The sequence below is a fragment of the Anopheles gambiae genome, chromosome 2 (genome assembly GCF_943734735.2).
Source record: "Anopheles gambiae chromosome 2, idAnoGambNW_F1_1, whole genome shotgun sequence".
Lineage (NCBI taxonomy): Eukaryota > Metazoa > Arthropoda > Insecta > Diptera > Culicidae > Anopheles > Anopheles gambiae.
In genome coordinates this window covers 57,818,128-57,846,066 of record NC_064601.1, presented here as the reverse complement: position 1 = coordinate 57,846,066, position 27,939 = coordinate 57,818,128, and the positions used below count along the sequence as shown (strand labels likewise).

At 33.5% G+C, this 27,939-nt stretch overlaps 1 protein-coding gene across 1 annotated transcript in view; it reads left to right on the top strand.

Annotated features, from left to right (window-relative positions):
• Positions 1 to 27,097, top strand: part of LOC1272726 (homeotic protein Sex combs reduced) — a 43,680-nt gene extending 16,583 nt beyond the window's left edge. The window contains exons 2-3 of the mRNA XM_311616.4: positions 394 to 1,249; positions 23,479 to 27,097. Coding sequence (XP_311616.2) covers positions 436 to 1,249; positions 23,479 to 23,783 — 1,119 coding nt within the window. The 5' untranslated portion in view covers positions 394 to 435 and the 3' untranslated portion in view covers positions 23,784 to 27,097. The remainder of the gene's footprint in view (positions 1 to 393; positions 1,250 to 23,478) is intronic.
• Positions 27,098 to 27,939: the final 842 nt, after the last annotated feature.

The window sequence follows — 27,939 nt, the reverse complement described above, 5'->3', positions numbered from 1 at the left end:
CATGGTTTCCAACCACTTACCAGCCTACATTTGTCTTGTTTATGATGCGGTGTTGTCTTCTTTATTTCATCGCAGCATGTTACCTCTGTTAACGTTGTCGCCATCATTAAAGACAAGGTAAAAGTTTCAAACGTAACACGACCTGCAAACGGCTGCGTTTATAATTTATGTTGGGTTCGTGATTTGTTTTTCAGTAGCATTTTGTTCGACTTGCTAATCTCGGAGAATGAAGTGAAGACGTGTTTGAAAAGTGTTGTATTATTTTTTCTTGTTTATCATGAAAAGCTTGATTTTCAATAGGACGATAATAATTGATTTTAAAGTGTAAAAACATATTTTTGAGGTAAAATTTTGCAGTATCAATTATTGATATAGGCTTTTTTCTCTTTTCAGTCAACTGTAAAAACGTTTTAGTGACTCCGTAACTGCACAACCATGGATGCCAACAACTTTGTGATGTCTTCCTATCAGTTCGTAAACTCGATTGCCTCCTGCTATCCGAATAACTCACAGAACACAAATAGTTCACCAAATACGGCTGGCAGTCAAGGTGGCCAAAACGATGGCTATTTCCCACCATCGACATACGCTCCAAATATTTATCCCGGCACTCCACATCAGGCCCATTACAGCCCTCAATCGTACAATCCGCTTGCAGGGGCTGGAGCGACCAGTGTAAACAGTGCTAGTACTGGCGCTGTAGGTGGCGGACATCAGTCTACCGATATGGTGGATTACACTCAGTTACAACCACAAAAATTCCTACTTTCACAGCAACAACAACCGCAATCCGCCCTTACTTCACAAAGTTGTAAATACGCAAGTGAAGGCCCTAGCACAGGTACAAATGTAATTAATAACAACAATAACAATAGCACCACCAGTCCTCAGGATTTAAGTACAGCCAGTGGAGGAAGCAGTGGAGCCAATGATGGAAATAATGGTAGGCCTGAGATTTCGCCAAAACTGTCCCCAGGATCAGTAGTTGAAAGTGTAAGCCGATCTCTGAAATCGGGTAATCCATCAACTGCCGTGAGTTCTAGTAGCACGAACAATAACACCAGCAACATAAGCAATCGAAACCAGGTGAACCTGCCACTCGCAAGTCCGGAAGAGGAGTCTGAAGCCAGCGATGATGATAGTGGCACGGAAGGAGGCAGCTCTCAAGGTGGTGGAGGAAGTAGCAGTAAGAAAGGAGGACCTCCACCCCATATTTATCCATGGATGAAACGAGTGCATATTGGACAAAGTGAGTAGTATTTTGTTTTGTTTTTTTAGAGATTAGACAAAGTTCAGATTGTTTTGAGTGATTTTTTTTTGTTGTGTAATTAGTGATTATTTTTACCTTGTCATTCATTTTTCCAATCAATCAAACTGTACATTGTTCAATTTATTTTTACCTTTCCAACCCTTTGACCTACATATGTTTCATTAACACAGCCTCCACACACATGTTAAAGATAGAAATTATCAATCAATCACTTCACACTTGTCCATAACAACCGTTTTGATGATGGTAAGCATCTTTCTACCATCAATACAAACTATAAACGGTGAAAAGTTAGTATATACACAGACAATATGAGTTTTGCTTCACGTATGACAATGAACGATCTAATAAGACCGCAGCCGTTTCAAAAAATGCGTAAAACGGACAAGTGAAAATTGATGAAAAAGCAAACAAAAATGTTTCTCAAAGTAAACATGCTGATTATACCTTTAATTCATAGGTCAGACCATGAGACTAGCAAAGAAAGGGGAAAGAAATGCAAAATGTACAGAGCGATGCGCGGCATGTAATCCTTTTGTTCTCCCACTAATCATTTTCATCACTCATGTAAAATGAAACAGTGTTTCGTGTGTGGAAGACGTTACTAAGAGGAAATTGTTTGCATTTACTCATCGTGTTCCACCCGCCTGTCAGCAAACATTGTACGGTAGCCGCATATTAGGATGTATTTGTTTGGTATACTCAACCATCGATCGCACGCCGATCGCTCTTTCGATGGTGACGATGGATGGTTTGTATATTTACTGTGCCGCGTTGAGAGAACGAGAGAACCACCCCGTTCTATTTCTTCGGCGTTACTAAGCTAATATGGATGGAGCATACGATGCAAGTAGTGTTAGCCCAGCTAACTGTAGGTAGCCTTATAAGCCATTTCCGGCTCTTGGGTCTAAAATCGTTGATGAGCGCAACAAGTGTGAATGACAAAATAGAAGCTACGACCACTTATGATGCATATTTCAATCACGCACGTCATATGTTGATTTCCACGCCAATTGAAAACTGAAGCATGTTCATGGGATCAGAAATAAAACATAGAGAAATTTAAGAGCTGACGATATATTCGAGTCATACTGGCACACAAACATGAGCAGTGTTATTTTAGTTATCCTATTTGCGTTAGTTTTAATTACTAATTCTTCTTCTTCTTTGGCACAACAACCGTTGACGGTCAAGGCCTGCCTGTACCCACTAGTGAAATGAGCTTGGCTTTCAGTGGCTTATTGTTACCATAGCAGGATAGTCAGTCCTACGTATGGGGGCCCGGTCTATTTGGGGCTTGAACCCATGACGGGCATGTTGTTAAGTCGTATGAGTTGACGACTGTACCACCAGACCGGAATTACTTATTACCTCCATTAATTAAAACACACATGTAATTGAAATTGTATGCGTATTTTCGTACCCATTTCATTAATAACTTTATGCATTTGACACATTTATCATCACAGAATAAATAAATTTATCAATGAATCTGTTTTTTCTGTTGATTAACAATGAATAACACACATATATCTGGCTTTAAAGATCCAATATGTATGAGATTTGATTCCAAAACATGTTGTTAAGCATTGCATTGAACGATTTTACTACTATCATATCATCATTATATAGATGCTTGTAAACACACATAAACGGCAGTTTTCAAACTAAATTTCAAAATGGCAACCTGTCTGATTCTAGGAATATATCTGCAGATTATTCAACCATAATAAAAAAATTACTAAATTCCGGTTTTCTGTATTTATGTTATCTTTTAAAAAGTTACCAAATTTCGATTCATTAAAAAGCTTTTTAGCTGAAAATAAAATTTTCCTTTTTTTAGAAAAGTCAAACATTACTTGAAATAAGCAATACGGCCTTTTTGGACAGTTACTACTTAATCAAAAAAACATTACTTGAAAAAGTTTATTTTTTATCTTTTCATAATTACGAAAACTAAAACCCACTAAAACCGAACACATGGTTTGCAATTCTACTCATGATATTGGTTCGATCCGTCGTGAGTCAATGGGGGCCTTTCCGTTTTAAGCTCGTAGGCTGAAGTTTCAGCCTGTCAGCTGTTTGCATTGTATATCAGTTTTCGAGCAGCTATCTAAGTGGGTATAATATACAGGTGGGCTTATCCCAAGGTGTATGAATTTTGAAGACTGATTTTTATCGCTTCAGTTTCTGAATGAAGATTTTAAGAGTGTTTTGTGTATTCGTCATGCCTTCAGAAAGCTTGTTTGAACAAAAGTTTTCATCCATCCTGTCAAAAAGTGATATTCAAATTTGGTTATAAAACATGCTATGAGACCACCTGGGCTACATGCACTTTGATTCTGGATTCCACCACGTGATCTCTTTAATGCACCTTGGGATAAATGTAAACAAACCCGTGTTTTCGAGCAGGTACTCGAATCTAATTCTAGCTTTGTGGCTAGAATAATCTAGACTGAAAATTGCAGGCTAGTTTTTTGTGTGGTTTTGTATGGAGTGTTTACATGATTTCAGCCTCCAACTGTCAAACTCCATACAAAAAACTAACTAGAATCGTGAAGGCCCCCAATGTCTGTGGCATGATGCTTGAGTGCGTTCGCATCAGATCGGTTTTACGTTTTCCCCTATATAGGGAAAATCGTAAGTGATTACGATGAAGGTATGTTCAGAAAAAAAAATGATTCACGAAGTTTCCTTACGAAAGGTGGATAGGATATATTCATATAAGGTTTTTCATAGGTTTTTGTTTGATCCAAGGCATCCGACCTGATTAATTAGCCGTAGTGTGATATTTATATAACAATTTTCAAAAATTTCAGCCATTTTATGGAGGATGCTCCTAACATATGGCGTTGTATGGCGTACGAACAAAATTGAACATGAGAAGTGGAAATAGTAACAAATTCCCCTATCAACAGGCAGATAATTTATGATTTCCACACATTACAAAAATTCCTTTCAATGCGACACCCATGACATATAAACTTTATAACGTAGGAAGTAACGTATAATGTGGATTTAAAGGTTCAAATGTCATTACTTTTAACATTACCTTTCAAATTGGAATATTTGTTTTTTAAAACGAAACCGAGCTTCAATCATAGAATGCTTTAGTTATGAAATGTATTCATTTAAACTTCCATCCATTAGCTAAAGTCCAACATTGCTCTCAACAAAGCGGCTTGCTAATTGATTCCGTATCCTATGCGATTGGCAACAAAATGATTTTATTTTGTGCATGTTATTTTTATTTAAATATAACCATTGTAAAAGTAGAAATAAGAAAGTTGTAATGAACAAAATGTTGAAAGATTTTTTTTTAATTTTAAATTGTTTATTTTATGTTCAAATTCTTACGGCTTTAGCCACTTCATATATTCAATATTGTACTTTACTGATATTTTTAATTATTATATACAAATACATCGATTTGTTTCCGTTTTTATTTTTAATATAATCTAAATCATTCATTTTAATACATTTTAAAACATCGTTTCACTCTTAAGTGTTTTTTACCTCTCTTGGAATATTATTTGTTTGTTTACTTCTTTTCATTCTGAATTTATACAGGCTGAACACTTTAATAACTCTCTATGGGTTGTAGGAATGATTTCGTTTGGTTAACTTTATTTATAAAACTGGCTGAGATTAAAGGCTCTAATATTAGTCAATTAGTATATAATTTTGAAAACAATAGCATATTTGCAGGTTTCTCCTGATTTAAAAAATAAGTTAATGGGTACTAGACGAAATAATTGTAATCCTTCTCTAGCGTAATGACCTTATTATATAAAAAAGTTTGATCCGGCTGTCATTTTGGTGTCATTTGACACTCATTTCGCTGCCAAGGAGTTCGTTTTATCGTTTCTTTTTTGTTTTGTTTTTGAAACAGGTATACCATAACGCTCACGAGAAAAGTGTACTATGCTACAAACATTTGATCGTTCCGCTTTGTATGGGAACAAATTGAGCTGCGCAAAATTATCGAATATCAGAAAAATGCTTTTAGTTTTTTTTCACCGTTATGTTTCAGCAATTTGATAAAAATATGGTTCTTTTTCAATGTTTTGGTAGATAACAAATCATTTATTAATTATTTTAAAAAATAGAGTGGCTACACTAGATACTGAACTTGATCGACTTTTGTGAGAGTATGAAAACAATCAAGGTCTTTGAAAGAGAACAGGTTGAAGCGTTTAGAATAAATTGAGAAAAAGCCATGGGAAAATTTGGACAGTTAAAGAGAACATTGTTTATGTTTAGCGATGGACGTTGCTATGGAGTGAATGAGACTTTTATTCAGCATTTTGCACTCAGTTCATTTCAGAATAATATAAGAATTAGAATCTAAAAAGAATTTCACATGACTGATACAATCCACAGATCTCATTTATCATTCGTCCCCGTATTATAAGCAAAGGACGGTATGCATATTATACGAGTGTGTGCCGATTGGATGTTTCATTTTACTCTCAGTGTTTAATTGAAAGTAAATAGGACTTCTTTTACCCAGTTGGAACATGTACTGTTCTGTTTTATGCATGTTAAACGTTTCGTTCTTCCAGCAGGATTGTTGCAAACGGTAGTGATTCGTGGTCACGGAATGCCAAACAATTAAAAAGGATTTCAGTGTTTCTGAATACAGAGTAAACTGCAATTACTTCTCTATTATTCTTCAGAAGTGGGTGACCGCAAGAAATTTATCCAATATAATTTTCCTAATAGTAAATTTGTCCACTTTTCCGCGTTAACTATTAGCCGTTTGTTTATAAACACTTTTTCACGAAACTGTCAAAACCGTGCTGAAATTGGCAACCTAGCGACGGGCTTTGTATCGACCTGTTCTCCTTAATAGATCTAGGAAAAAAATAGTTATTTTGTCAGATTAGCTTAGTGTAATGACGGCCTGTCGATTTTTTTCGATCAAAAATTAGTCCTGAGGCCGATTTTGATAAAAGGTGTCTAATGATTCCGAACTGTACGATTCATTCAAAACAAACATGAACGGGCAAAAATCGCAAATATCGTAATTCAACTAAAAAAATCACACAGAACAGGAAAGCGTTCACACGGTACGGGAAAGCGGGAAAAATGGGTCCCTTTAATTCAAGCATTATTTCACAACAAGGATAAACTTGTTCTTCTATGGCACAACAATTGAGGTCGGTCAAAGCCTGCCTATGCCCCCCAAGTGGGATTGGCTTTCAGTGACTTACTGATTACCCGTAGCAGGATAGTCAGTCCTATGGAGGCACGGTCCATTCGGGGCTTGTGCCTATGACAAACATGTTGTTAAGTTGTTCGAGTTGACGGTTGATCCTGAAATGTTTAGAGAAAACTGGGGCAAAATGGTTAAGCAGTTTAACGAAAATTTATTTGAATTTGAATACTTGAACCACAATATTCTGAGATCGTTATTTATCTATGAATTAAAATAACTACAAAAACCTCAAAATAATGCAAACGTATGAAAAACAAAATGAAAGAACAATTAGGGTTTCATATGCTATTTTGACACGCGGGGTAAACGATCATATGTTAACAAAACGTAAAACTTAAACATTTGCGCAATACGGGTACCTCCACACTAACTCAGTGGCAAAGTGTGGTTGACAGATATTTTTCTGTTTAAGCTTGTTTTGATCATGTGATTTATTATTCCGAAATTTAATCTAATTTGTATTAGTCGATTCGCAGCACCCACCACTATCTACAGTGGGGGATTTCTAAAATCAGACACCTAATATTTTCACTAAGTTTCTGTTTTTGAGGCTCCCTGGAAAGTTCTTGAGACTACTTTAGACTACTACTATTACTAACATTTTTCATTTCTTAACAAATGACCTCGTAGCTTGCATATACAGTCTAAAATGGTGTTTAAATCGAATAATTGTGAATTTTACGATACTAGCCTGATTTATTGTATGGAGTTCAACACTTGGCGGCTGCAATCATGTCAACGCTACATACAAAACCTAACGCAAAACTAGCATCAGATTTTCAGCCTGTAAAATTTGTAAACAAACGTCGATGCGTGGCAGGCCCGATCAGTTTACTTCATAAGGGTTGCCTTTTTTGCTGAAGCGTGAATATTTCGCAAGGAAAGGTTAAACATTGTTTGGGTCGATTTAATTTTCAATTTAATAAATGCACTATAACCCATTTCAAACAGAAGAAAACAAAAGAACACGATTTTAAAATGCACCTTTGCTTGCACACAAATGGCGAAATCCATTGTGACGAAACGTAACTGTCAAATGGATGCAACCCGGATAATGTTTGACTGACATTCGTGGCGATGCGTTTCGATGACACGATTCATTTGTGGATTTGAAAATGGCTATTTGATAAACGTTTACGTTAATGTGTATTTTTAATTGTTATTACCGTAAGCAAATCACTAGAAACTTTAAGAAGAATGTTTCATCGTGCACAGGGATCCAAACACTAAGTTTTAATACCCAAGAACACAGTTTTATTTACACCTGTCAAATTTTATAATGTAAAATATCAAATATAATAAATAATGCAAGCAAATATTTGTGCCATCCAGCCACCAGCGGATGGTAAAAATTGCACGAAAAAGATTCGCCGTACTCTGTTCGGGTTTTCGTTGCTATGAGAAATGGTGATTTTGATTTTGGTGGGTTTCAAGTAGCAATCGCTCCACGGAAACAAAGTTAATAGGCTGTATATGTACTTATATATGTATATATGTAACTACAACAAAAATATCCACGTCTATTTGTTGCATCTTCAACAGTTGGATTTCGAATGAAATCACGTTCTTGCTCACAGTGACGAGCTTGAACGGTATAATGTGAACCGTTCACAAGTGGTTCACATTATAATCTACCACGTATTTTAAAAGTCAGTTCTTCCTATCGCTGGATGGTTTGCATAGGAATTGAAGCTCGGTCATATAAAAACCGGCGTGTTTATCGAATAGACTCCTGGGCCTGCTGCTGGATCCTGGTTGTTTGAAACACAAACCTATATGCAATATACTCACATTTTAACTTGGAACTATACCTCAAGTACCAGCTTACTATGTGACCTCTGAACATTTTCTTTCCCGTTGTAGGTAGTGTTATTGACACACAAAATATGCGAAAATCTGATGAAAGTAATTTTTCCATTAATAGCAATTTACTCGATACATTTGATGTTCTTCTGAACGGTCGACCATTTTCATCTTTGTGCCAACACCCTAACTACCAGTTTTTTCTTTCTTTATTTTGCACTGCCCTTATAATTTCACAATAAACTAGATCAGAGTGGAACATGATTGCACAAAAAGCATGATGGGAATCAAATTAAAAAATATTTTCACCCAATAACTGGTTTCGTTTATGCCTTACAGCTCTTTTTGTCTGTTTTCTGTGGTTCCTTTTTATTTATATTCTTTCGTTCCTACCATACGAAATTTCTGCTGTGCTTATACCGTGTTGGTTGATATTAAGCAGAAAAATCTGCTAACGTAAGCATGATAATTTGCATTTTAAGGGACATCGATGTTGCAATTTTCTTAAATACGACCTACACAATGTTCAGTACCTTGTCTCCACGGTTAATGGTAGGGTTCCTGTATTCAGTAGTTACTGTGAATAATTAGTTATAAGCATTCTTCATACTTGTTTGTTTATCTTGCTTTTTTATATACAGCATCATTAAAAGTTTTCGTTTTTAAATAGATCAAATATAGTGACGAATCAAAGACCTTCTGAGGTCTGTTTAAAATAAAACTATTAAAAATATTATAAATCGCTTTCTAAAGTCTTTTGCTTACAACAATTCCATTACGACGGATTCATATAGGTATTCAATAAATTGTTATTATATTTGTTCATCATTAATAAAAATTTAGAAAAAGTTTTGCTAACCCGATAAAAAGCGATAAAGATCTGCTCATGTTAAGACGTTTGTTTTCATACCAAAAAAAGAAATAAACTATGTTAAGTAACTGATTTATTTATGTATATGATACAGTCTTTCAGATACTTACAAAAAAATATTTCAGCTTAAACTGTTAACGTTTTAAAACTCGCTGATATAAGTCTCTGATCGCTTATCAGAATGACTATTTTGCAATGCATAACTATGTACATAAAAAATTAACTATTTTTTTATTTTTTTTTCTTTATTCAAATTGATACCATGCTTTGAATTTCAGCTGATTGTTATTCCGAAATTAATGCTATTATGTACTTGCATTACAATGTGACTGTTCTGTCAGAATGAAAACAAAAATAGCATCAATCTGAATACATTGTTAACGCAAATTCAGATCACTCTTCACTTCACTGAAGCACCTGTACGATATTAGCTTGAAAGAATGTTAGGCTATGGATGCATAAATTGTGATGTATAAATCAATCAAACTAACCGAAGCTACAGCAAGTACGTTTTGGGATGATCAAATTTTTGGTAATACATAGCAGAACATGCACATTTTGTTTGCATATTATGCCGTTTGCATGCAGATGCCTTCGCCAGAAAAGTGTGCTGCTATGCTCTTCTGATAAAAGCATGAATTTTCATATGCTCGTTACATTCATACATATTGCATGCTAACTTTCTCATCTAAATCGAGAGTTTGGCCCAGCAAGCACATTTAGGTAAAGAATGAAAAATTCAATAACTCGATGCTTTGTCGTGAACCCGGTACATTCATGAAATCATAGTCATCGATACAAATGCATACATAAATATATATTATTAAATTTACAAATATTTTGCGTGCTAAATAGATTTATTAGCTCGAAAAAAAATTAAATGGAATTAGTTTAGAAAAATTAATCTAAAGTAACACAAAAAAAGAAAACAGAATATCGCAAAACTTTCTTAGATTATTGCAAACAATTAGGAATTTGTTTATGTCATTTGTTAAATGATCGTATTGAGAATTATTATACAGCGCCTACCACAATTATATGGACAGTCGTTTTTCGCGATTTGGGGAAAATCCATGAGATAGGTAAAAACAGTGAATGTATGAGTTATGCAGAATACTATTTCACGTCTTTGTACAGTCTGAACTGACTGGTTGAACTTCGATTCCCTGCCAACTATTGAATATGTGCTTTTTAGTTGGCCCGTTTTTCCATACAAAAAAAATCTGAAATTTTTCGCGGCCATGAGATTTTTTGTGAATTTTACAAAAACCGGATTTTCCATACAAACGCATGCTTTTAATTGAACTGTCAGCCAACTATTGAGCGTTTAACTTAAAAGCATGCAAACTAAAAAGCGTTCATTATTGACTTCTGACTGTAGTTATAAATTAATTATTAACCGACTAGACATATTGGTCTTCCACTTGGAACGAACGAACGACGAAAATCATAGTAGGCATCATAGTAGGCGAGAATTCATACTACTTGATTTTTAGGAAGATTTTCATAACAGGGAGCTGAAGGAGAAAATGAACTATGCTACACGACAACGTTCCTTCCAATTTCTATGGTGGGAAATCTGCCAGGTTTTGAGCTACAGATTTCTAATGGAGTAGTTTTTTTTCGTTTAAGAAAACGAGTAACCTGTAAACCTTACGGTATATAAAGTTGAGCCATGTTATGAATTTTGAACAGTGAACAATTAAACTGTTGGTCAGAAAAAGCAGCATTTATTTTTTTAAGAATAATCTATTCAATAGGATTATTTGTAAGTAACGGAACGTAAGTCCGTGAGCGACGAACGGATTTTCGTCATTCGCTACAATATGCTGAGGATACCATTATGCTTATAAAATGTAAATGTAAATAAATAAATTATTTACAATAATTATTTTAATGAAAATTATTTTACACAATGTGGAATACGCTTCATTGTAGTGGGGGGTTAACGATACTAACCAGTTTCGTATTTATGAAGTTTAACAGTTGGCTGCTGAAATCATATCAAAACTCCATACAAAACCACAGGCAAAACTAGCTTCCGAGTTTCAGCTTTAAAAATATGTAGGGGAAGGTAGGTAAAGACGGACACTACGGGTAAGATGGACACTTCTCATAAATGCATCAAAATGGTAATTTTTGAAAAAATCAACAATGCAGCATCCTAACTTAAAGTTAAACAACACATTTGAGAAAATTTTTGGCATAATATATGCAAAATTGTTTAAATCCACGAACAAAATAAATGTTCAATCATGTGCACCCTTGTGGATCTAATTTGACTACTGCCGATCTTAAGCTCTACATCTTGTATTATTTATATTTCCGGAACTTTTATTTCATGAATGGGCTGTCGCGATCATTAATGAAAAAACTGGCGAAAGAACGAGAATGAAAGCAATACAAAATATTGTTTATTGGTCTTTTAAACATCCTGACACCAAAGCGGGAAAGTCGGACACTTTGTTGTAGAGAAAGATGGACACCGAATTTATTGATTTATTTTACTTCTTATATCAATTGGTGATATAACGTAAGTGCGCGATATGTCAATAATGCTTTAGATGCTACATTCTACGATATATTACAAGCGCCGTTTACAATTCCTATATTCATGGCTGAATGAATCGCCGTTGCAATAGACCAAGAATTGGTTTATAAACGTACCAGGGCGTGGAAAGCGATAGAATTTGTTAAAATATTGTAAAACTCTTCACTTTCTAACCTTTTCTACAGGTGTTCATCTTACCCTTCATGGTGTCCATCTTTCCCATATCAGGTGTCCGTCTTACCCGAACATTTCAAAACTGCACGAAAAAAAACATGTTTTTCATTCATGAAAAAAACGCAAAAACCGATAGAAACTTAAAAGTTTCAACACATTTTCTGATAAAACATGAGTGTAAGATAATGTATGCACATTTTCATGGTCGTTGCACTTATATTTCCCTAGATTTTTACCATTTCCCTTAAGGTGTCCGTCTTTACCTACCTTCCCCTAAACAAACTCAAATTCGTGGCGAGCTCGAGCAGGATTGTTTTTAGTTGAAACATACCTGTTGTGTCAAGAAGAAAGGTGAAGTCGATTGTTTGAATCAATATATTTTAATTTATTAAAAGTGCTTTAACTCATTTTCAACATAAAAAATAAAAACAATTTTAAAACGTATCTTTGTTTATACAAAAATGAAGAAATCGTGTCACGTTCCACGTTCCAGTTATTGTCAAATGGATACAACTTGGATGATCGATTTTGTTTCCAAGACTGGCTGAATTTTTAGTTTGTTGGCTAGATATAAAAAAAATTAGCAAAATAATTGCATTTAAACATGGCCCAATCATAACTAATACTTTATTTATTTAGGTTTAAAGGTGACTTTAATAAGCAAAGTGATAACAATTGTTTTTGACGGCGAACGAATAGAACTCAGACATGGCTTATAAAAAATGTGTATTATTAATTCCTGATTAGACTTGCACATTTTTGCATTCATTTAAAATTATCGAGTATCTTTATCGTGCCTATTTCAATGTGTTTTGTTCAGAAAAATTTGGTCTTACGTTGTTTGTGGCCTGTGTATCATTCTTCATTGCCTGCTTATTTGTAATGAATGTTATAGTTTTTTTGTTGCTTTTGCTTGGAATGTGCCATCTGGATCTCAGTCAATCTCATCGATTATAAAACTCGTTGAATTAAGGCTCATAGCCATTCTCGTATCCACCACGACGTGGGACAAATGATTTATGATCATAAATATCCTGATGCCAGTTGCTCTATATCCGGGACTCTGCAAGTTCGATGACGTGTGCGGTGAGTTTTGAGTTGCCACTGCATGACCGAACAATATCATATTAATGAAGGTGAAAAAGTACTTTTATTTCCGTGCAGACGAATTGCAATAGCTTTCTCAATAATCTAATTGTTAATTTAGTATTGAAAAGAGTACATCACGATTATTCGGAATAAAAATCTTGCATTCCTGTAATAATACGGTTTTCTAAGTTATAGTTTCACCTACAATAGGGTCAACCATTTTTCTATATTTCAAATGTTCCATACGCCAGTAAGACGTTAACACTTGATTCTGTAGACTTAATAGATAAAGTGCAAAGGTTAATCCCTGTCCAGACGAACTGCCCATCTACACAACTCACAAGGTTAAGGATTTTATTGTCGTACAAAAGATTTGATAAACACCCTTGAGTCGATGTTTTGACTTAAGTAAAATTTATTGCTTTTTTTGACATTCCTTCTCTCCCAGCAGTATGCCGTGCGTTGAGTATCTTTCATACCATTTTCCACGGTGTTAAGATTATTATCATTGAATCCAAAGACACCGCTACACCAAATGTACCTGTAGTAGCTTTATGCGTGCAGCAACCGGTGATAATCCAATGTGTTCGTGTAAAATATCTTTTAGTAGCGATTAAACAAAACCAAAAAAAAATTTTAGTGGTAAAAGGTAAAGATATAAAAACTGAAAAGCCTCGTATAAAGATACCCGGTACGCATCAAAGAGTTGTTTCTATTTGGGTTAAATGAGCATTTTTTTATCCAGAGGGTTAGCTACACGATTTTTTTTCTTTTTTGCGGAAGCCAAAAAGGTACAGGTCATAATTCAATCGCTGATTTATTGCTCATTCAAGGAATGAATCGAAAAGAAATAGCGCTACACACAAACAGTATAGATGGAAACAAATCGTATGTGGCATATGTTATGTGGTAAAATTAGTCGAAATTTTAATACTTCACACTTTGTGAACCCGTTCGCAAGCTGTTATTTGTATCCTTCTAATGACTTTTTTTGTAAATATTACTTAACCTTTAATAATTAAACATGTATATTTTTTTTAAAAATAGTTAGCGTTCTACTTCAATCGTTTATCATGTATAGAATGCATTGAAAGTAATATAATGGTTGTATATTTTCAGCTCGAACGAAGCTTGGTTTGACAATTTACATGTTAATATATACATATATATATACATATATATATATACATATATATATACATATATATATATGTATATATATATATATGTATATATATATACATATATATATATATGTATATATATGTATATATATGTATATGTATATATATATGTATATATATGTATATATATATATATATATATATATATATATATATATATATATATATATATATATATATATATATATATATATATATATATATATATATATATATATATATATATATATATATATATATATATATATATATATATATATATATATATATATATATATATATATATATATATATATATATACATTACATGTTAATGTTAATAATTACATTATATGTTACATGTTAATACATGTTAATATATATATATACACACATATACTCAGTTACTCATTCTCATAAAGTATCTGGTACATAACGACACATCTCCAGTACATCTCATATATGTGTATAGTTGAAAGATAGATTCATATAAATGTGTAAGTGTATATAATACATATGTTATGAAAAACATATTGTTTTCTTTTATTATCAAAACATGCATGCAGCGAACATTTCAATGGGCCTAGTGTTAATATAACAAAACATGTAATTATAACTTGAAACGAATTAGACTCTACATTAAAACAAAAATAAAACTGTAGCTTCGTGACATCACTTTAACACCGTACCCCTCCACGGCTTAAAAATTTGTCATCTTGACATTTCACGATTAACAATTTGTCCGTCATGGGTTCAAGCCCCTTGTGGATCGTGTCTCACAGACTATTCTGCTATGAGTAATCAATAAGTCATTGAAATCCAAGTTCATTTAAGTTACAGGCTTAAATCGACATTGATCGACAATGGTTGTAGTGCCAAAGAAGAAGAAGATTCATTATAAGTTTCTAATGACGTTAATAACATATAATACATACAAAACACAAAGTCTTACGACCTTTTTTTATTTTTTTGTTTTGGCTGTGTATAAAAAACTCAAGCATATATGGATCGATTTAAATTAAAAACAAGCTAGTTTCAGCTTTGCAAGCACACCAGCCTTTTAAGAATTCACGAAGATATGAATCTGCAGTCAAAAGAAAACTGGAAAATTTCAAATCAATTTTAAATCGCATGCCATTACCCGTATAGATTTTTTTCATAACGCTGATGCACGACTCTACATTTTGTTTAAAGCGATTCTATTGATAATTTGTTTGATGGACTTTCACTTTAATCATGGAACAACGTTTTTAGAAGCAGATTTTGGTACTACATCTAATTTTTAATGTATATTTGTGTTTATTTCTAACATTGTACTTTACATTCTTTAATTAATTTTAAACAATGGCTATACCTTTCTCGCAGTCAACCTGATCTGACGCCCGCCAGGTTAATTTTTTTCCAAATTTTTAAATGTTTTGTTGACTCTATGCGCATGCTATTTAAAATGAACACGCTATCAATACTCGAATTGACGTAGTTAGTTAAAAAAAAGAAAAGATAGGAAAAGAAAACAGCGAAAGAAAATAACTCATTTGCCGTAATTCTGTGTTTGCATGCTTCTCTTTCGTGCTTTGCGATCATTTCAATCGGTTTGCGAACGCAATATACATGTTCTATATGTATGTAACGTACTGCACTGCAAGGTGCACTGGCATGAGCTATTTACTGTTGTGTTTGGAAAGTTTTTTTTTTTTAAGTTTTATCCTTATGCTCGGCTACTTTATCCTTTTTCTTAAGTTTTCGCTCCATAGCTTAGTGTATGTTACAGTACTTAACTCATGAATTCAGATGTTTATGCATAGTTGAATCAATGGGTCCCACGGTAAAGTCGTCGAATCGCATGATTTAACAACATACCTGCCAAGTTTATGCCACATATTGACTGTGATTTTCATTCGTAAGACTAAATCTCATGCTATTGGTTATAATATCAATTATAATTAATATGATTGTAAAATAAATTGTTGTTGATTGATTCAAGAGTGTTGAGACTACAATAACGAATGGTAAAAATTGACAAACTATTAAAAAATTTTAAAACAGATTCAAAAGAAAAAATGTGACAAATTCATAGTTATTTTTATTTAAAATTTTAACTTTAACATTTACCACTTAAAAATATGCCATTTTAATAAGGATACTCGGGCAAGCCAAATCAGTCGTTAATTTAAACATATTTTAGTGTTTTTATATCCATTTAATAGCACAGCCTGTCTTGACTTCCTTTATCTACCTTGTTTCAAAAGAGAATACGTAACCTCTAAACGCAATCGATAGTTCGTACTTTCATGTGGATACTACCCTGACCTTGGTTACCAAACACATTAATAACTAATGAACAAAAAGCGAATCGTCAAGGAAAATGACTATTCGGGTATGAAAAATGCATTATTGATCACACCGTCAAAACCGTGTCGCATGCAATTCATACTCATGCGATATACAGCCTGTTTCCGAGTTACGCGGTTCTCGACTTACGCGAATTTGACAGAACAAATGTCAAATCAGTACAATTCGCTTCGACAATTGTCCAATAAAGTATAAATTGCATTTTTATTATAAGTTTCAACGGCTTAAAAGCAAATAATTATAGATTGTCCTGGACGAATCAAACCAAATTAAAGATAAAGTGTATAAAAGTTCTAAATGTAATTATAAATACCAAGTAATCAATTGTATTATGATCGACAAACGCGAAATTCTACTAACGCAAATATTCGAGTTACGCGGATTCCTCGGGAACGCATAAATCTCGCATATCCCGACACCAAACTGTACTTCTCAATATTTGAACTTGGATCTCTTGGTTGAGGAACCAGATAGTAATATTGTTTGTGCACTATCGAATGAATTTACTTGAGTATCGTATCACTTTTCCAGTTATACGTACAAGGTTTTTATTTAAATTAGCTATCCGCTTTATCAATAACACGTTCCATTCTTTCGATTGCTACGCTTGAAAAATGTATACTCTAATGGTTTCCTTAGTTTATGTTTCGAACAAGTTGCTTCGTATATGTGATTCAGTCTTTTAACCGTATAACATCCTTCCAATAGTACCTTAAAGTATCTATGAAAGACCTTAGAAATCGTGTTCCTGTCAATTGTGAAAAGAGTGGGAGTTCTTCGATTTTCAAAAGAATTAAAGTGTTCAGTAAACGAACATGGGGTTTAGGAAAATTTGTCCCCTCCAGTTTATTTCAGAGGTATTGGTGAAATTTACTTTGAAAATGGTATGCGAAAATGTGAAGCCATGATTAATGATCAACTGAGTATTGTTCAACGTGCCAATTGCTTGAAAGTTATATTTCTGTACGACATCACACAATATTGACATATTTTTTTTTTCAACATTTCAAGCCTGTGTTTAAAAGTGCTGTGTAAAACAAAAACAATTGAATTCGAATAATTGTTGGAAATATATCTACTTTATGGACTTCCAATTAAAAACAGAATAATAATAAAAAATAAATATAGACTTGTGAAACGATCCAATAACAATAACCATATTAAAACTTGGGAAACGACATCAGATGTCGACATCTGTTATAGGTAAGTGAGCTAGACAAAAGTTGGACGAACCATACCTAAGCATTATTGCGAGCCAATATGATATTGAAGAGAACAGCACATAAGTGGTCACATATGATTACGAGCTACTCACAAGTAGCTGTCATAGTAGCGATTGTCTCGCTTGATTGATGAATATTTGATATGGTTTAGTGTTATTTGAGCCATGTTTTTTCTTCTTTATATTCTATAAGATAGCCATTCGGACCGTGGCGAAATAGACAAATGGAATGTTTGGGTTATGCTATGTGTTATGTGTTGCCGTTTACATGCTTACGTCCTTTTTACGTCCTTTGCTTCAACAAAATTAGATTGCATTTTATGTAGTTTAATATTCTTCAATCCTAATGTTTAATATTCATGTTTTTTACATGTGATATTATTTGCACCGCTGAAGGATCGCACTGCCCTTCCGTAAAAAATACATATTACATAAACATATCATTTGGATAGTGGAAAGCAGGTTGACGTGATATACCGATTTCTCCTCTTCTTCGATTCTGTAAATCGTTTGTAATCTAACGTGGAAACTAACCCGGTCTCGTGGCACAATCGTCAACTCGTACGACTTAATAACATGCTCGTCATGGGTTGAAGCCTAGAATGAACCGTGCCGCCATACGTAGGACAGACTATCCTGTTATGGGGGAAATCAATAAGTCACTGAAAGCCAAGCCCAGAAGTAGTGGTACAAGCAAGCCTTAGCCGACAAGGGTTGTTGACCCAAAAAGAAGTAAAAGAAGAACGAGAAATCTATTAAAATGTGGAGTAAATGGTGCGTTAGTGCAATGATTATTAACCAGTTATTTAAGCAACAGGCTCATCACTGTGAATATCGCATCATCCTTATCAACACCGTTCACGAATGTCTCTGGAGTATCACAAGGCAGCAATCTTAGGGCCCATATTTTTCACAATATTCGTAAACGACATTGTTAACGTTTTTCCTGATTGCGACAAATTACTATAAGCCGATGACTTAAAGATCTTTTTGCCAGTCACTTCTTATGCCGATTGCCCAAAACTACAAGATTGTTTGAACAGATTCAATGCGTGGTGCAGTTATGCGTGTGCAGTACCTAATGCGTGTGAATACCAAGAAATGCATTGTAATAACGTTGCCTAGAAAAAGATTCCCAATCATCTTTAATTGTAAATTAAATTATACTTCTGTGTCTCGTTCAAGTGTAGTTTGTTATTTAGGAGTTTACATTGACTGCAAGCTTACATTTAGGGAACATTTTGAGCATATGATATCAAAAGCAAATCACATGCTAGGTTTTATGTTACGTGTTGCAAATAATTTTAAAGACTGTTTTGGTGTGAAGGCCTTGTATTGTGCAATTTTCCGACCAATATTAGAGTTTGCTTGTATAAACAGGCATCCATCTCAACGATACATGATTGACAGAATTGAATCAATCCAGCATAAGGTTACTCGTTTTATGTTCCATCGTATTCCGTGGTCTTGTGTTTTTGTATGTCCATCCTACCGTGTTAGGTGTCTTTTGTTTAGATTTAAACCACTCGAATGCAGGACAATGGCAGCACAGTGCCTATTTTTCACAAGCTTGTTTGCGGTTCTATTGACGCCCCGTCAGTTCTCGACAAGGTAAACTTTCAGGCACCTGGTAGGGTTTTGATACCTGGGGCTCTTTTGAGCACGAACTGCAGATCATCAATTTTTTGTAATGATCCTTTGATTAAAATGGTTAATGTTGATTGTACATTAGGATATAATGTCGATATAAGTTTGAGTTTAATTACGAAGAAGATATTTTAACGCAGTCTTGTTTGATGGTAGCACATACGAAGTATTTTTTTCACAACGTCGCGATTTTAAGTTGTGTACCGTTCGTTGCGCAAGCAGTCTTGATATATATATATATATATATATATATATATATATATATATATATATATATATATATATATATATATATATATATATATATATATATATATATATATATATATATATATATATATATATAGCTTGATATATATAAAAGCTATTATTAGAGATTAACTAAATAAATCGATTAGTAATACTTGTTTTAATTTAAAACTTTTTAAAGTATAAACATCGTAAAAATAATAAAAGTTTTGAAAATAGTCATGTGTTATTTTATTTTATCCCTTTGACAATGCGAGGTCAACAAACAGATTTTAAATATGAGAATGACATCTATCGTGGAAGCAAAAAATCAAACACTAAAGCTAGAGCGGCGTAGTTCTTGATCAATGCTCTAATTATATAATTAACCAAGAAGCCAACACACTTTTCACACTCATCGAACATGCACAGTGAATCTGAAGAATTCGTCCATCCGCTTGAATTGAATATGTAGTTTAGAATCAATAAGCCGGATTGTATAAGTAAGTAAGTATATTCATCGTAAGAAGTTTCTTACAAGTGTGAATGTTTCTGTTGTCTAATACACTCTTAATGCTTAAAAATATAAATATCAACAATTCAAAATACTACAACTCATTCTACTGCGATTTATATGAGTATCTTGCAATGCTATCCATAAATTGAAATTTCTTGAATTTCCGAACTATTTTTGGCATGAGTGCAAATAGATTTAAAGTATAAAATTATATATCAATTGGATAGGTTGCAATTAATAGTGCTAATTGATATTGATATGGAATAACATGAATGAAATTATCATAAATATAACACAATTCCGTATCGCAAGTAGAAATATTTTGAACAAAATAAAACATTTGAAAAGCACTATAACATGTTTAATAATCTTAACCTCATTTAATGCATCCCCTATTGCGAACATTTATGTCTACCTAAGTTGTTGTCGTTTATGCATGTGTGATTGTTGCGTGTCAACATTTTGTCACTTGTCTTTTAGACGATTCATGTCATTGGTAAAAAGAAGAAATAACTGACTCAAAAACAAGTGAGAAGCACAGAGGAAGGTAAAACGTGGCGTTTTGAAGTGATCATTCGGTTACGAAAACATTCTTCTAAACACAAAACATGATCTTCTTTGCTAACGTACAACGCGGCCTTAATGCGATTGAGCAGCAAGCAAGGAATTTAGTTTACCGAAAGCCAGAAATCATGCGTCAACGGAAAAAGTAGCCGACAGCTCTACAACGTGTGATCCGCAGACATTTTCAATCAACTGTAGAATTCTTTTGGCCTTTCTCATCGGTCCGAAGGCCACTGCTGAAGATATTACATATTGTCAAGACTTGGATTAGCTCTCATTTTAAACGACGCTATGCTGTGATGTAGCAATGATGAATGTGATGTTGTCCTACTTAAAACCATTCAGATCTGGATAAAGAATTTGTTACACAGTTTGTTTTGTTGTATCATTAAGTTTTTTTTTCTTGATCTTGTTGTTTATGAAATGAGTTAATATGAATTATTTTGGTATTCAGCCAATTCAGAATTTGGAATATCATACAAAAAATATCCTAAAAATGACGCGGCATTTAGTAAGTATATATCTATTTACACGAAAAACGTTAAATGAACGAAAAACAAACTTTTTACTTTTTATTATTATTTCTTTAATTTGCATGTTTTAGAATTGTTTAATTAATGCTAACTTGCATTAAAACACATTACATATTCGGCTTGTGAAAACGATCTTTTTTTAAATATAAAAATGCATAATTTTATTGTAGAGTAACATTAAATGCTATTTTATTAAAAAAAACTAAATAGTCAGCTTTGCGATTTTGAAAAACAGAAACATGTTTCAAAATATTACAGCATTGACTTGTCTGCAAATGTTGGAAAAAACAGGTGTATAAAAAATCACAACATTATTAGCATTATTCAACAATGGTGAACAATTTGATTTCTTGTATGTTTTTTTTAAGTCCAAAAATAATTCACTTCAAATGAAATGATTATATTACACCGTCTACAGTACCATAACGGAATTAGTGCTCGGTTCTTGGTTCAAACTACTAATGAAGCAATTCGGGACAGCAAATTAATCATGCAAAATTAATTCAGCAAAGACTTCAATTCAGATTGATATTGTGACCTAAATTTAAACTTATCTTGTTACATATTTACTCTGATAAAAAAATCATTGTAAACAGGGGATAGGTTGGCCGGTCTCGTGGTACAGTCATCAACTCGTACGACTTAATAATACGAACGTCATGGGTTCAAGCCCCAAATGGACCGTGCCGCCATACGTAGGACTGACTATCCTGATATGGGGGAAATCAATAAGTCACTGAAAGCTAAACCACAAAGTGATACAGGCAGGCCTTGGCCGACAACGGTTGTTGAGCCAAAGAAGAAGAAGAAGAAACAGGTTATGCATGAATGAACGTTATATTGCCAATTCTCTATACATGGTAAACCAAGATTTTCAACGGCTATGCTCTATGCTTCAACTGACAATCACATCTTGCTCAATTCAGTTTGAAGTTCATCTATATTATAATATTTATTTAATTTGATAAACCATCTATGTTTTATGGCATAAACCATACGGCATTGAAGAAAAAACTCACACATAATGTGTGTATATTCTGTATAGCAATCAATCCCTTTGAAATGTCTTAACAGCTTAGAAATGACCAGACCAGCAAGAATGATAAATTACATTTGCGAAATTTGCTATGAATATAACAACCTCGACATCACTACAACTCATAAAAGGAGTTGTATTGGAAATTGGAATTGGGAATTCTCAGACCATCACATTCCTTATTTGTGTTGAAGGTTTCCAATGTTTGTTATCTTCTATGTTGTTTGTTTAGTGGTACGAGTTGATGCAGCTCCGGATTGTTTTGTTAAATATAAAGTGTTGCATTCAAGCATGTAGCCTAAAAAATAAATGAAAACTTATATTTATACAGTAAAGTATATAAATCATTTACAAAAAAAATGAAAGAGCTCTTTATTCGAGATGACAGTTGGTTTAATGTTTTTGGAGCAAATCCATTTCAACTTACATTTCTTTGTGTGTGCCTACAATTCTACATAAAGAATCGTTGGATGTATCGAACTTTTGGGATTTCGTATTATTTAGAATGTATATGTATCATATGAAAATGAGCAATCGATAGCAAAAATTTGAACGTTTCTAAAACGTGCCTACGTTTGTGAGGATAATAAAAACACGATTGAAAAGGGGTCTTCATTATCATTTTGATAAACCTACATTGTAAATTGAAGGCTTGACTACGTTGACAGCGTATGCTGAAATTCTGAAACGATTGAGCTACTGACAACCGCATAACACTGCTCCAGTGAGTAAACATCTCGAGGAAATTTCATGAAGAAGATTAATTATGGTTTTCCTGAAAGCTGGCATTTATTTGAATTCCTCTAGCGGGGTGTTGTTTTCTAGCATTTAAAAGAGGATAGGGTCCGTTGTGTTAACGCCTTAATGCTGTAAGAATGAAAGTATAACCTTTTTGCATTTATTTTTCTTAGTTTTGTTCTTCATCTAATTCCGTAAAATCAAAAGTTACAAAAGGACGTGATTCACTCATTAAATGAGTGTACTCAATATCTCAATTACTCAAGTCTAGCCACTTTCATACTGATTAGCTGATTGTAGATAAAAAGTTAATCTATATTAGTCTATCTATAACAGTTAATCTATATCTAATGGATCCTGTTTATTTACTAACTCTTTTTATTATTTTTTTTCTCTTTCTTACATGTCTCCATATCAACGCTGGTATGTGTTGGACTTTGCATCGTGGTCATCAATTTGATCAATGGACCAACGTACTTGTCAATGGCCGTATAATAAGGCACGGTGAATGCTAATGGAGAAACGAAACGACAACGCACTTCATACACGCGTTATCAAACGCTCGAGCTAGAGAAAGAGTTTCACTTCAACCGATATTTAACTCGCAGACGACGGATCGAGATAGCACACGCACTGTGTTTAACCGAGCGACAGATCAAAATCTGGTTCCAGAATCGACGAATGAAGTGGAAAAAAGAACACAAGATGGCATCGATGAATATTGTGCCGTATCACATGTCTCCATATGGTCATCCTTATCAATTTGATATTCATCCGTCACAGTTTGCGCATTTGAGCGCATAGGACGCGTGGCACTTTTCGGGTACTGGTTAGAGACTCAACCAGCTCTACCAGGAGCAGTATCAGGGATATCAGGGCAATCAAGATAGCGTACTATTTGGAGGCGGCGGTGTAAGTGGTGGTGGTGGAAGCAGTACGCCTTCTGATACTACGAAGTATAATCAGGAGTTTTGATTTGTCTATGGTCTACAATATGTGACTAGTTCTGATCAAGAAGGGACATCCAATTTTAGTTTAGAACATCTTTTCTCCTGTAAGATGTTCATAAGTCCGTGATATCTCTGATGGAATGCTTTATAGCAACTGTAACTGTATTGTGAGCTGTCGTTGGGATGCTAACACAACATGAATGTGGCATTCTTTGTTCATTAGAATGCATGCTACATACAGCACACCCATCGAAGTGTGTCTAGATTGTACGCTCAATAATGGATACGAGATTTGCAAACTGATTTTCTTCCACTGTACTTTAAAACTCCTACATATCCTTTGTACTACGTGCAGCATACAACCACTTTATTTGCTCTTTCATCGTAGTAACTAAATTACCATACAATGTAAATAATTTTCGCTAAACAATCCACCCTTCCCTCAACCATAACGTACAGTGGAAGAGAATTATAGCGGATTCTCCTATCGATTACAAGCTCTTCTCTAATCAGTATTCGAAAAGCTAGCCTCGCAATACACGTGGCTCCCCTATATTAGATTGTAAGAAATGTTTCAAAAATGTTCCCGAAACATTTATGTAGGATAAGCTAGTGTTGCAAATCTGATGGGTACTTAAGTTGAGAAGAATAAAATATACTCTCAACATGTTCCAGTCCTACCAAGCTCAACATCAATCTTTTATATAGGTTAAAAGAAATGATAATTACTTGTGAAAATTTATTTCAGCAGCTAACTGGCTCTTCTGTTTTGTTTTCTAAATACTTTCTTTATGTTTTTGTTTAACTATCTTGACTATAGTCGGAATTTCATGTCTAAGGTTTGATATTCCTGATTTGAGTACAATTTCAAGACTCGAATATGTAATGCAATACGAATAGATCACACTTAGGACCATATCGATTTTTTTAAACGAAAAGATAAGCTTCGAGCAGTAAAACATTAATATTTATTTTGTGTTCATTATATCCTACGTTCTATCTAACAAAAACATGATTTCGTGAGGTAAATGTTATCACAGATATGAAGAATCACGTATGTTTGGAAAATGTTTTTTTTTTAAGAAAGTGACGGAAAATTACAACGGTTAACAAATTCACTATAATATTTACAACGAATGATTTGTGTGTATTTGACAGGTTGAATGGATCATAATTTAAGCACAAAAATCGTATTTAATACATCTACAAATTCCGTCAAACATTTTCGAATCACTTTTCTTACTTCGTTAGTTAAAACAAATTCATTTAAAATTATGTACATTTTAAAACACTGCAACGTAAGAACTATGGAGGCTTTTGTGGAAATTTAATATTTGATTGTGATCAAAGCAGGGAAGCAGCCAGTTAATCATTGTCAACGTACATCATTAAATGCTCATTATTGACATACGTATAGTAATGACAGCAAATTCGGACTCGTACAGGGCTGTTTTATTTTATTAGCCTATTTGGCTAATAACCATATCCTGCACATAAGTGGATTATAATCATTCATTTTTACTTTGATTGTTTAAGTTACACCGTAGCTATGAGACGAAAAAGTTGGATTAAAACAATTAAATTAAATTCGAAACATTAGTGAATGACTCGTTTTTGTACATAGCATCTCAAACAAAATTACATATTGCAGGAATCTATAGGAAGTAGAGTGCAGGTTCTTTTCTTTTTGTTGCTCGTTAAAAGATTGCGGAAATTAATAGCAAACAATATAATTACAAGAGAAACTCCATCAAACAAAAGTGAGATAGGTACAATGTAACACATTTGTAATGATATATGAAAAATAATGTCTATACCAAGCAACAGAATTATAGACCTTGCAGACTTTAGAAAAAAGTCTAATAAAATGAAAAATCTAATAATGTTAAAACATTTGATCCCAAACAAAACAAATGATACAACCTCCTTCATGCACACTTAAAATAAGGTAAATCAAAAAATGTTATATCATGGAGGGAACAAAAAATCAAGAAGTTATTGATCAATTTTTGCAGCATTCCGGGAAAATTACACAAAACGTCTTATAAGACTGTAAAGCATTGTTCTGACATTTGAATAGTGAGACAAATAATTTGAATCATAGTTGGTGTTAAAAAATATACACAGCGGTATTCTATTCTGGCAGTGGAGTCATTTCGAGTTCGAGTTTAAGAATTTAGTGAGTATGTTTGAATGAATATATTTACATTGGAGTTCATTGTCTCGACTAGTATCGAACGGAGATCAGAATAGATAAGCCTGATAATTTTGATAATATATAGAAAACATACCCATTTTATGTTTACGTTCATATATGTACTAGCTCTCACAGACTGTATATAGTTTTATTTTTTCTGAATAATTGAAAACATCTGCTTAGCAATTACCAGCTTGACATACGGACGATGATATTATGATGGAAATGACTACAAATTCCAAAAAGTAATACTGTTCGAATACATTTCTTTAAATTTAATTATGACCTCTGTATGTTCACAATCTTCTTTCTTAATTTTCTTTGGAACAATAACCGTTGTCGGGTAAAACCTGCCTGTACCTCTAATGAGCTTTGCTGATTCATTTCAATATTATTAGGGTCTGCTATTTGTTTCACTATTCAATTGTCAAAACATTGTCTTTGTCAGCTGGATGTAAAACCTAACTGGAATACCTCGTATATTCCAATAATGTGTTTTTATTAGGGTATTTTATTTATTTTGTTTTAGTACACTTTACATTTAAGGCAAGATTCGTCTTGCGAAAGTCATAGATTCAATGAAGAGACTTCTAACAATATATTCGAGCACATCATGGAAAACAGCAATACACTGAAAGATTATCGTGTACTGATACATCTAGGTACACAAGAAGTAAAAATTATGCTGTAACTACATAAAATACCACTGAACTAGCTTCAGTATCCTCTTCAAAAAACAGGCGATTATTAAACAACAATTAATAATCAATAGCTATGTTTCAGGAGCAAAAGACAGGGAAATTATAAATAACAAAAATTCTCTTCTTTCCGTGATACATGAACTACGGCGTGTTATGTCACAATTGCAATATCAGTGGAAAAATAATGTTAAGACATTGTCATAATCGAATGACACATAAATAAACACTGAATACCTGGCAAAAATGCAAAATAAAGCACATAAACATGAAGCCTATTGAAGTTATTATGTTATCTATTAATTTTACTTTGTTAATTGTTAACTAGCTGATTTCATCTTGTTTTACTCTTTTTTTTTAGATGAGGTAACTATTTAATTTAAAAAAATAGGGCTATTTTTGATTAGTTCATTAAATAGAGTTATGCAATATACATAATTGTGGGGATATTTAACAACTTTAATATAAAAGCTTAGGTTTTATTTTTTAAGACAATGCAAATCTTAGAGAAATTATCTTAAATTCAAGAGACACATAAAGACAAACAGATAAACCCTTCACAGTTTTGTGAATTTAAAAAAAAAAGGCCTTTAAATTTTCACGCATTACACCAATATTTGTTTTCCTGTGAAATTAATCCAGTCTATTTGCCGATCTTCACAGGCTTTTGAGAACTATTAGGTAACATACAGTCGAATAGTCAGTTCTTGCTACGGACGAATGGTCCAAATGAGGCTTAAACTCAAGACGGGCTTATCATTAAGTCGTACGAGTTGACGACTATACCAGCGGACCGCATCCCAACTACAATTAATCCGAAAAATTTAGTCTAATAAAAAAAAATCAATAATCTTTTAGGAATAACTGAAGCACTCGGAAAACTGTAAAGGCCTGTTTAACTAGCCACTACTCGGGCAAAACTGTAATAGGGCTACGAACCCATCACGATCCTGGAACTGATTTCAAATCCGTGTCGTTCCAGGAACTTTTACATAACTTATAACGGTACTGAAACTGATTCCAGATCTTAAAACTGGTTTAAACACGACACAGGCCCTGGGACGGATCCCGACACCATACCGGTACTGAAACTAATCCTTGTTCTGTGTCGAGAT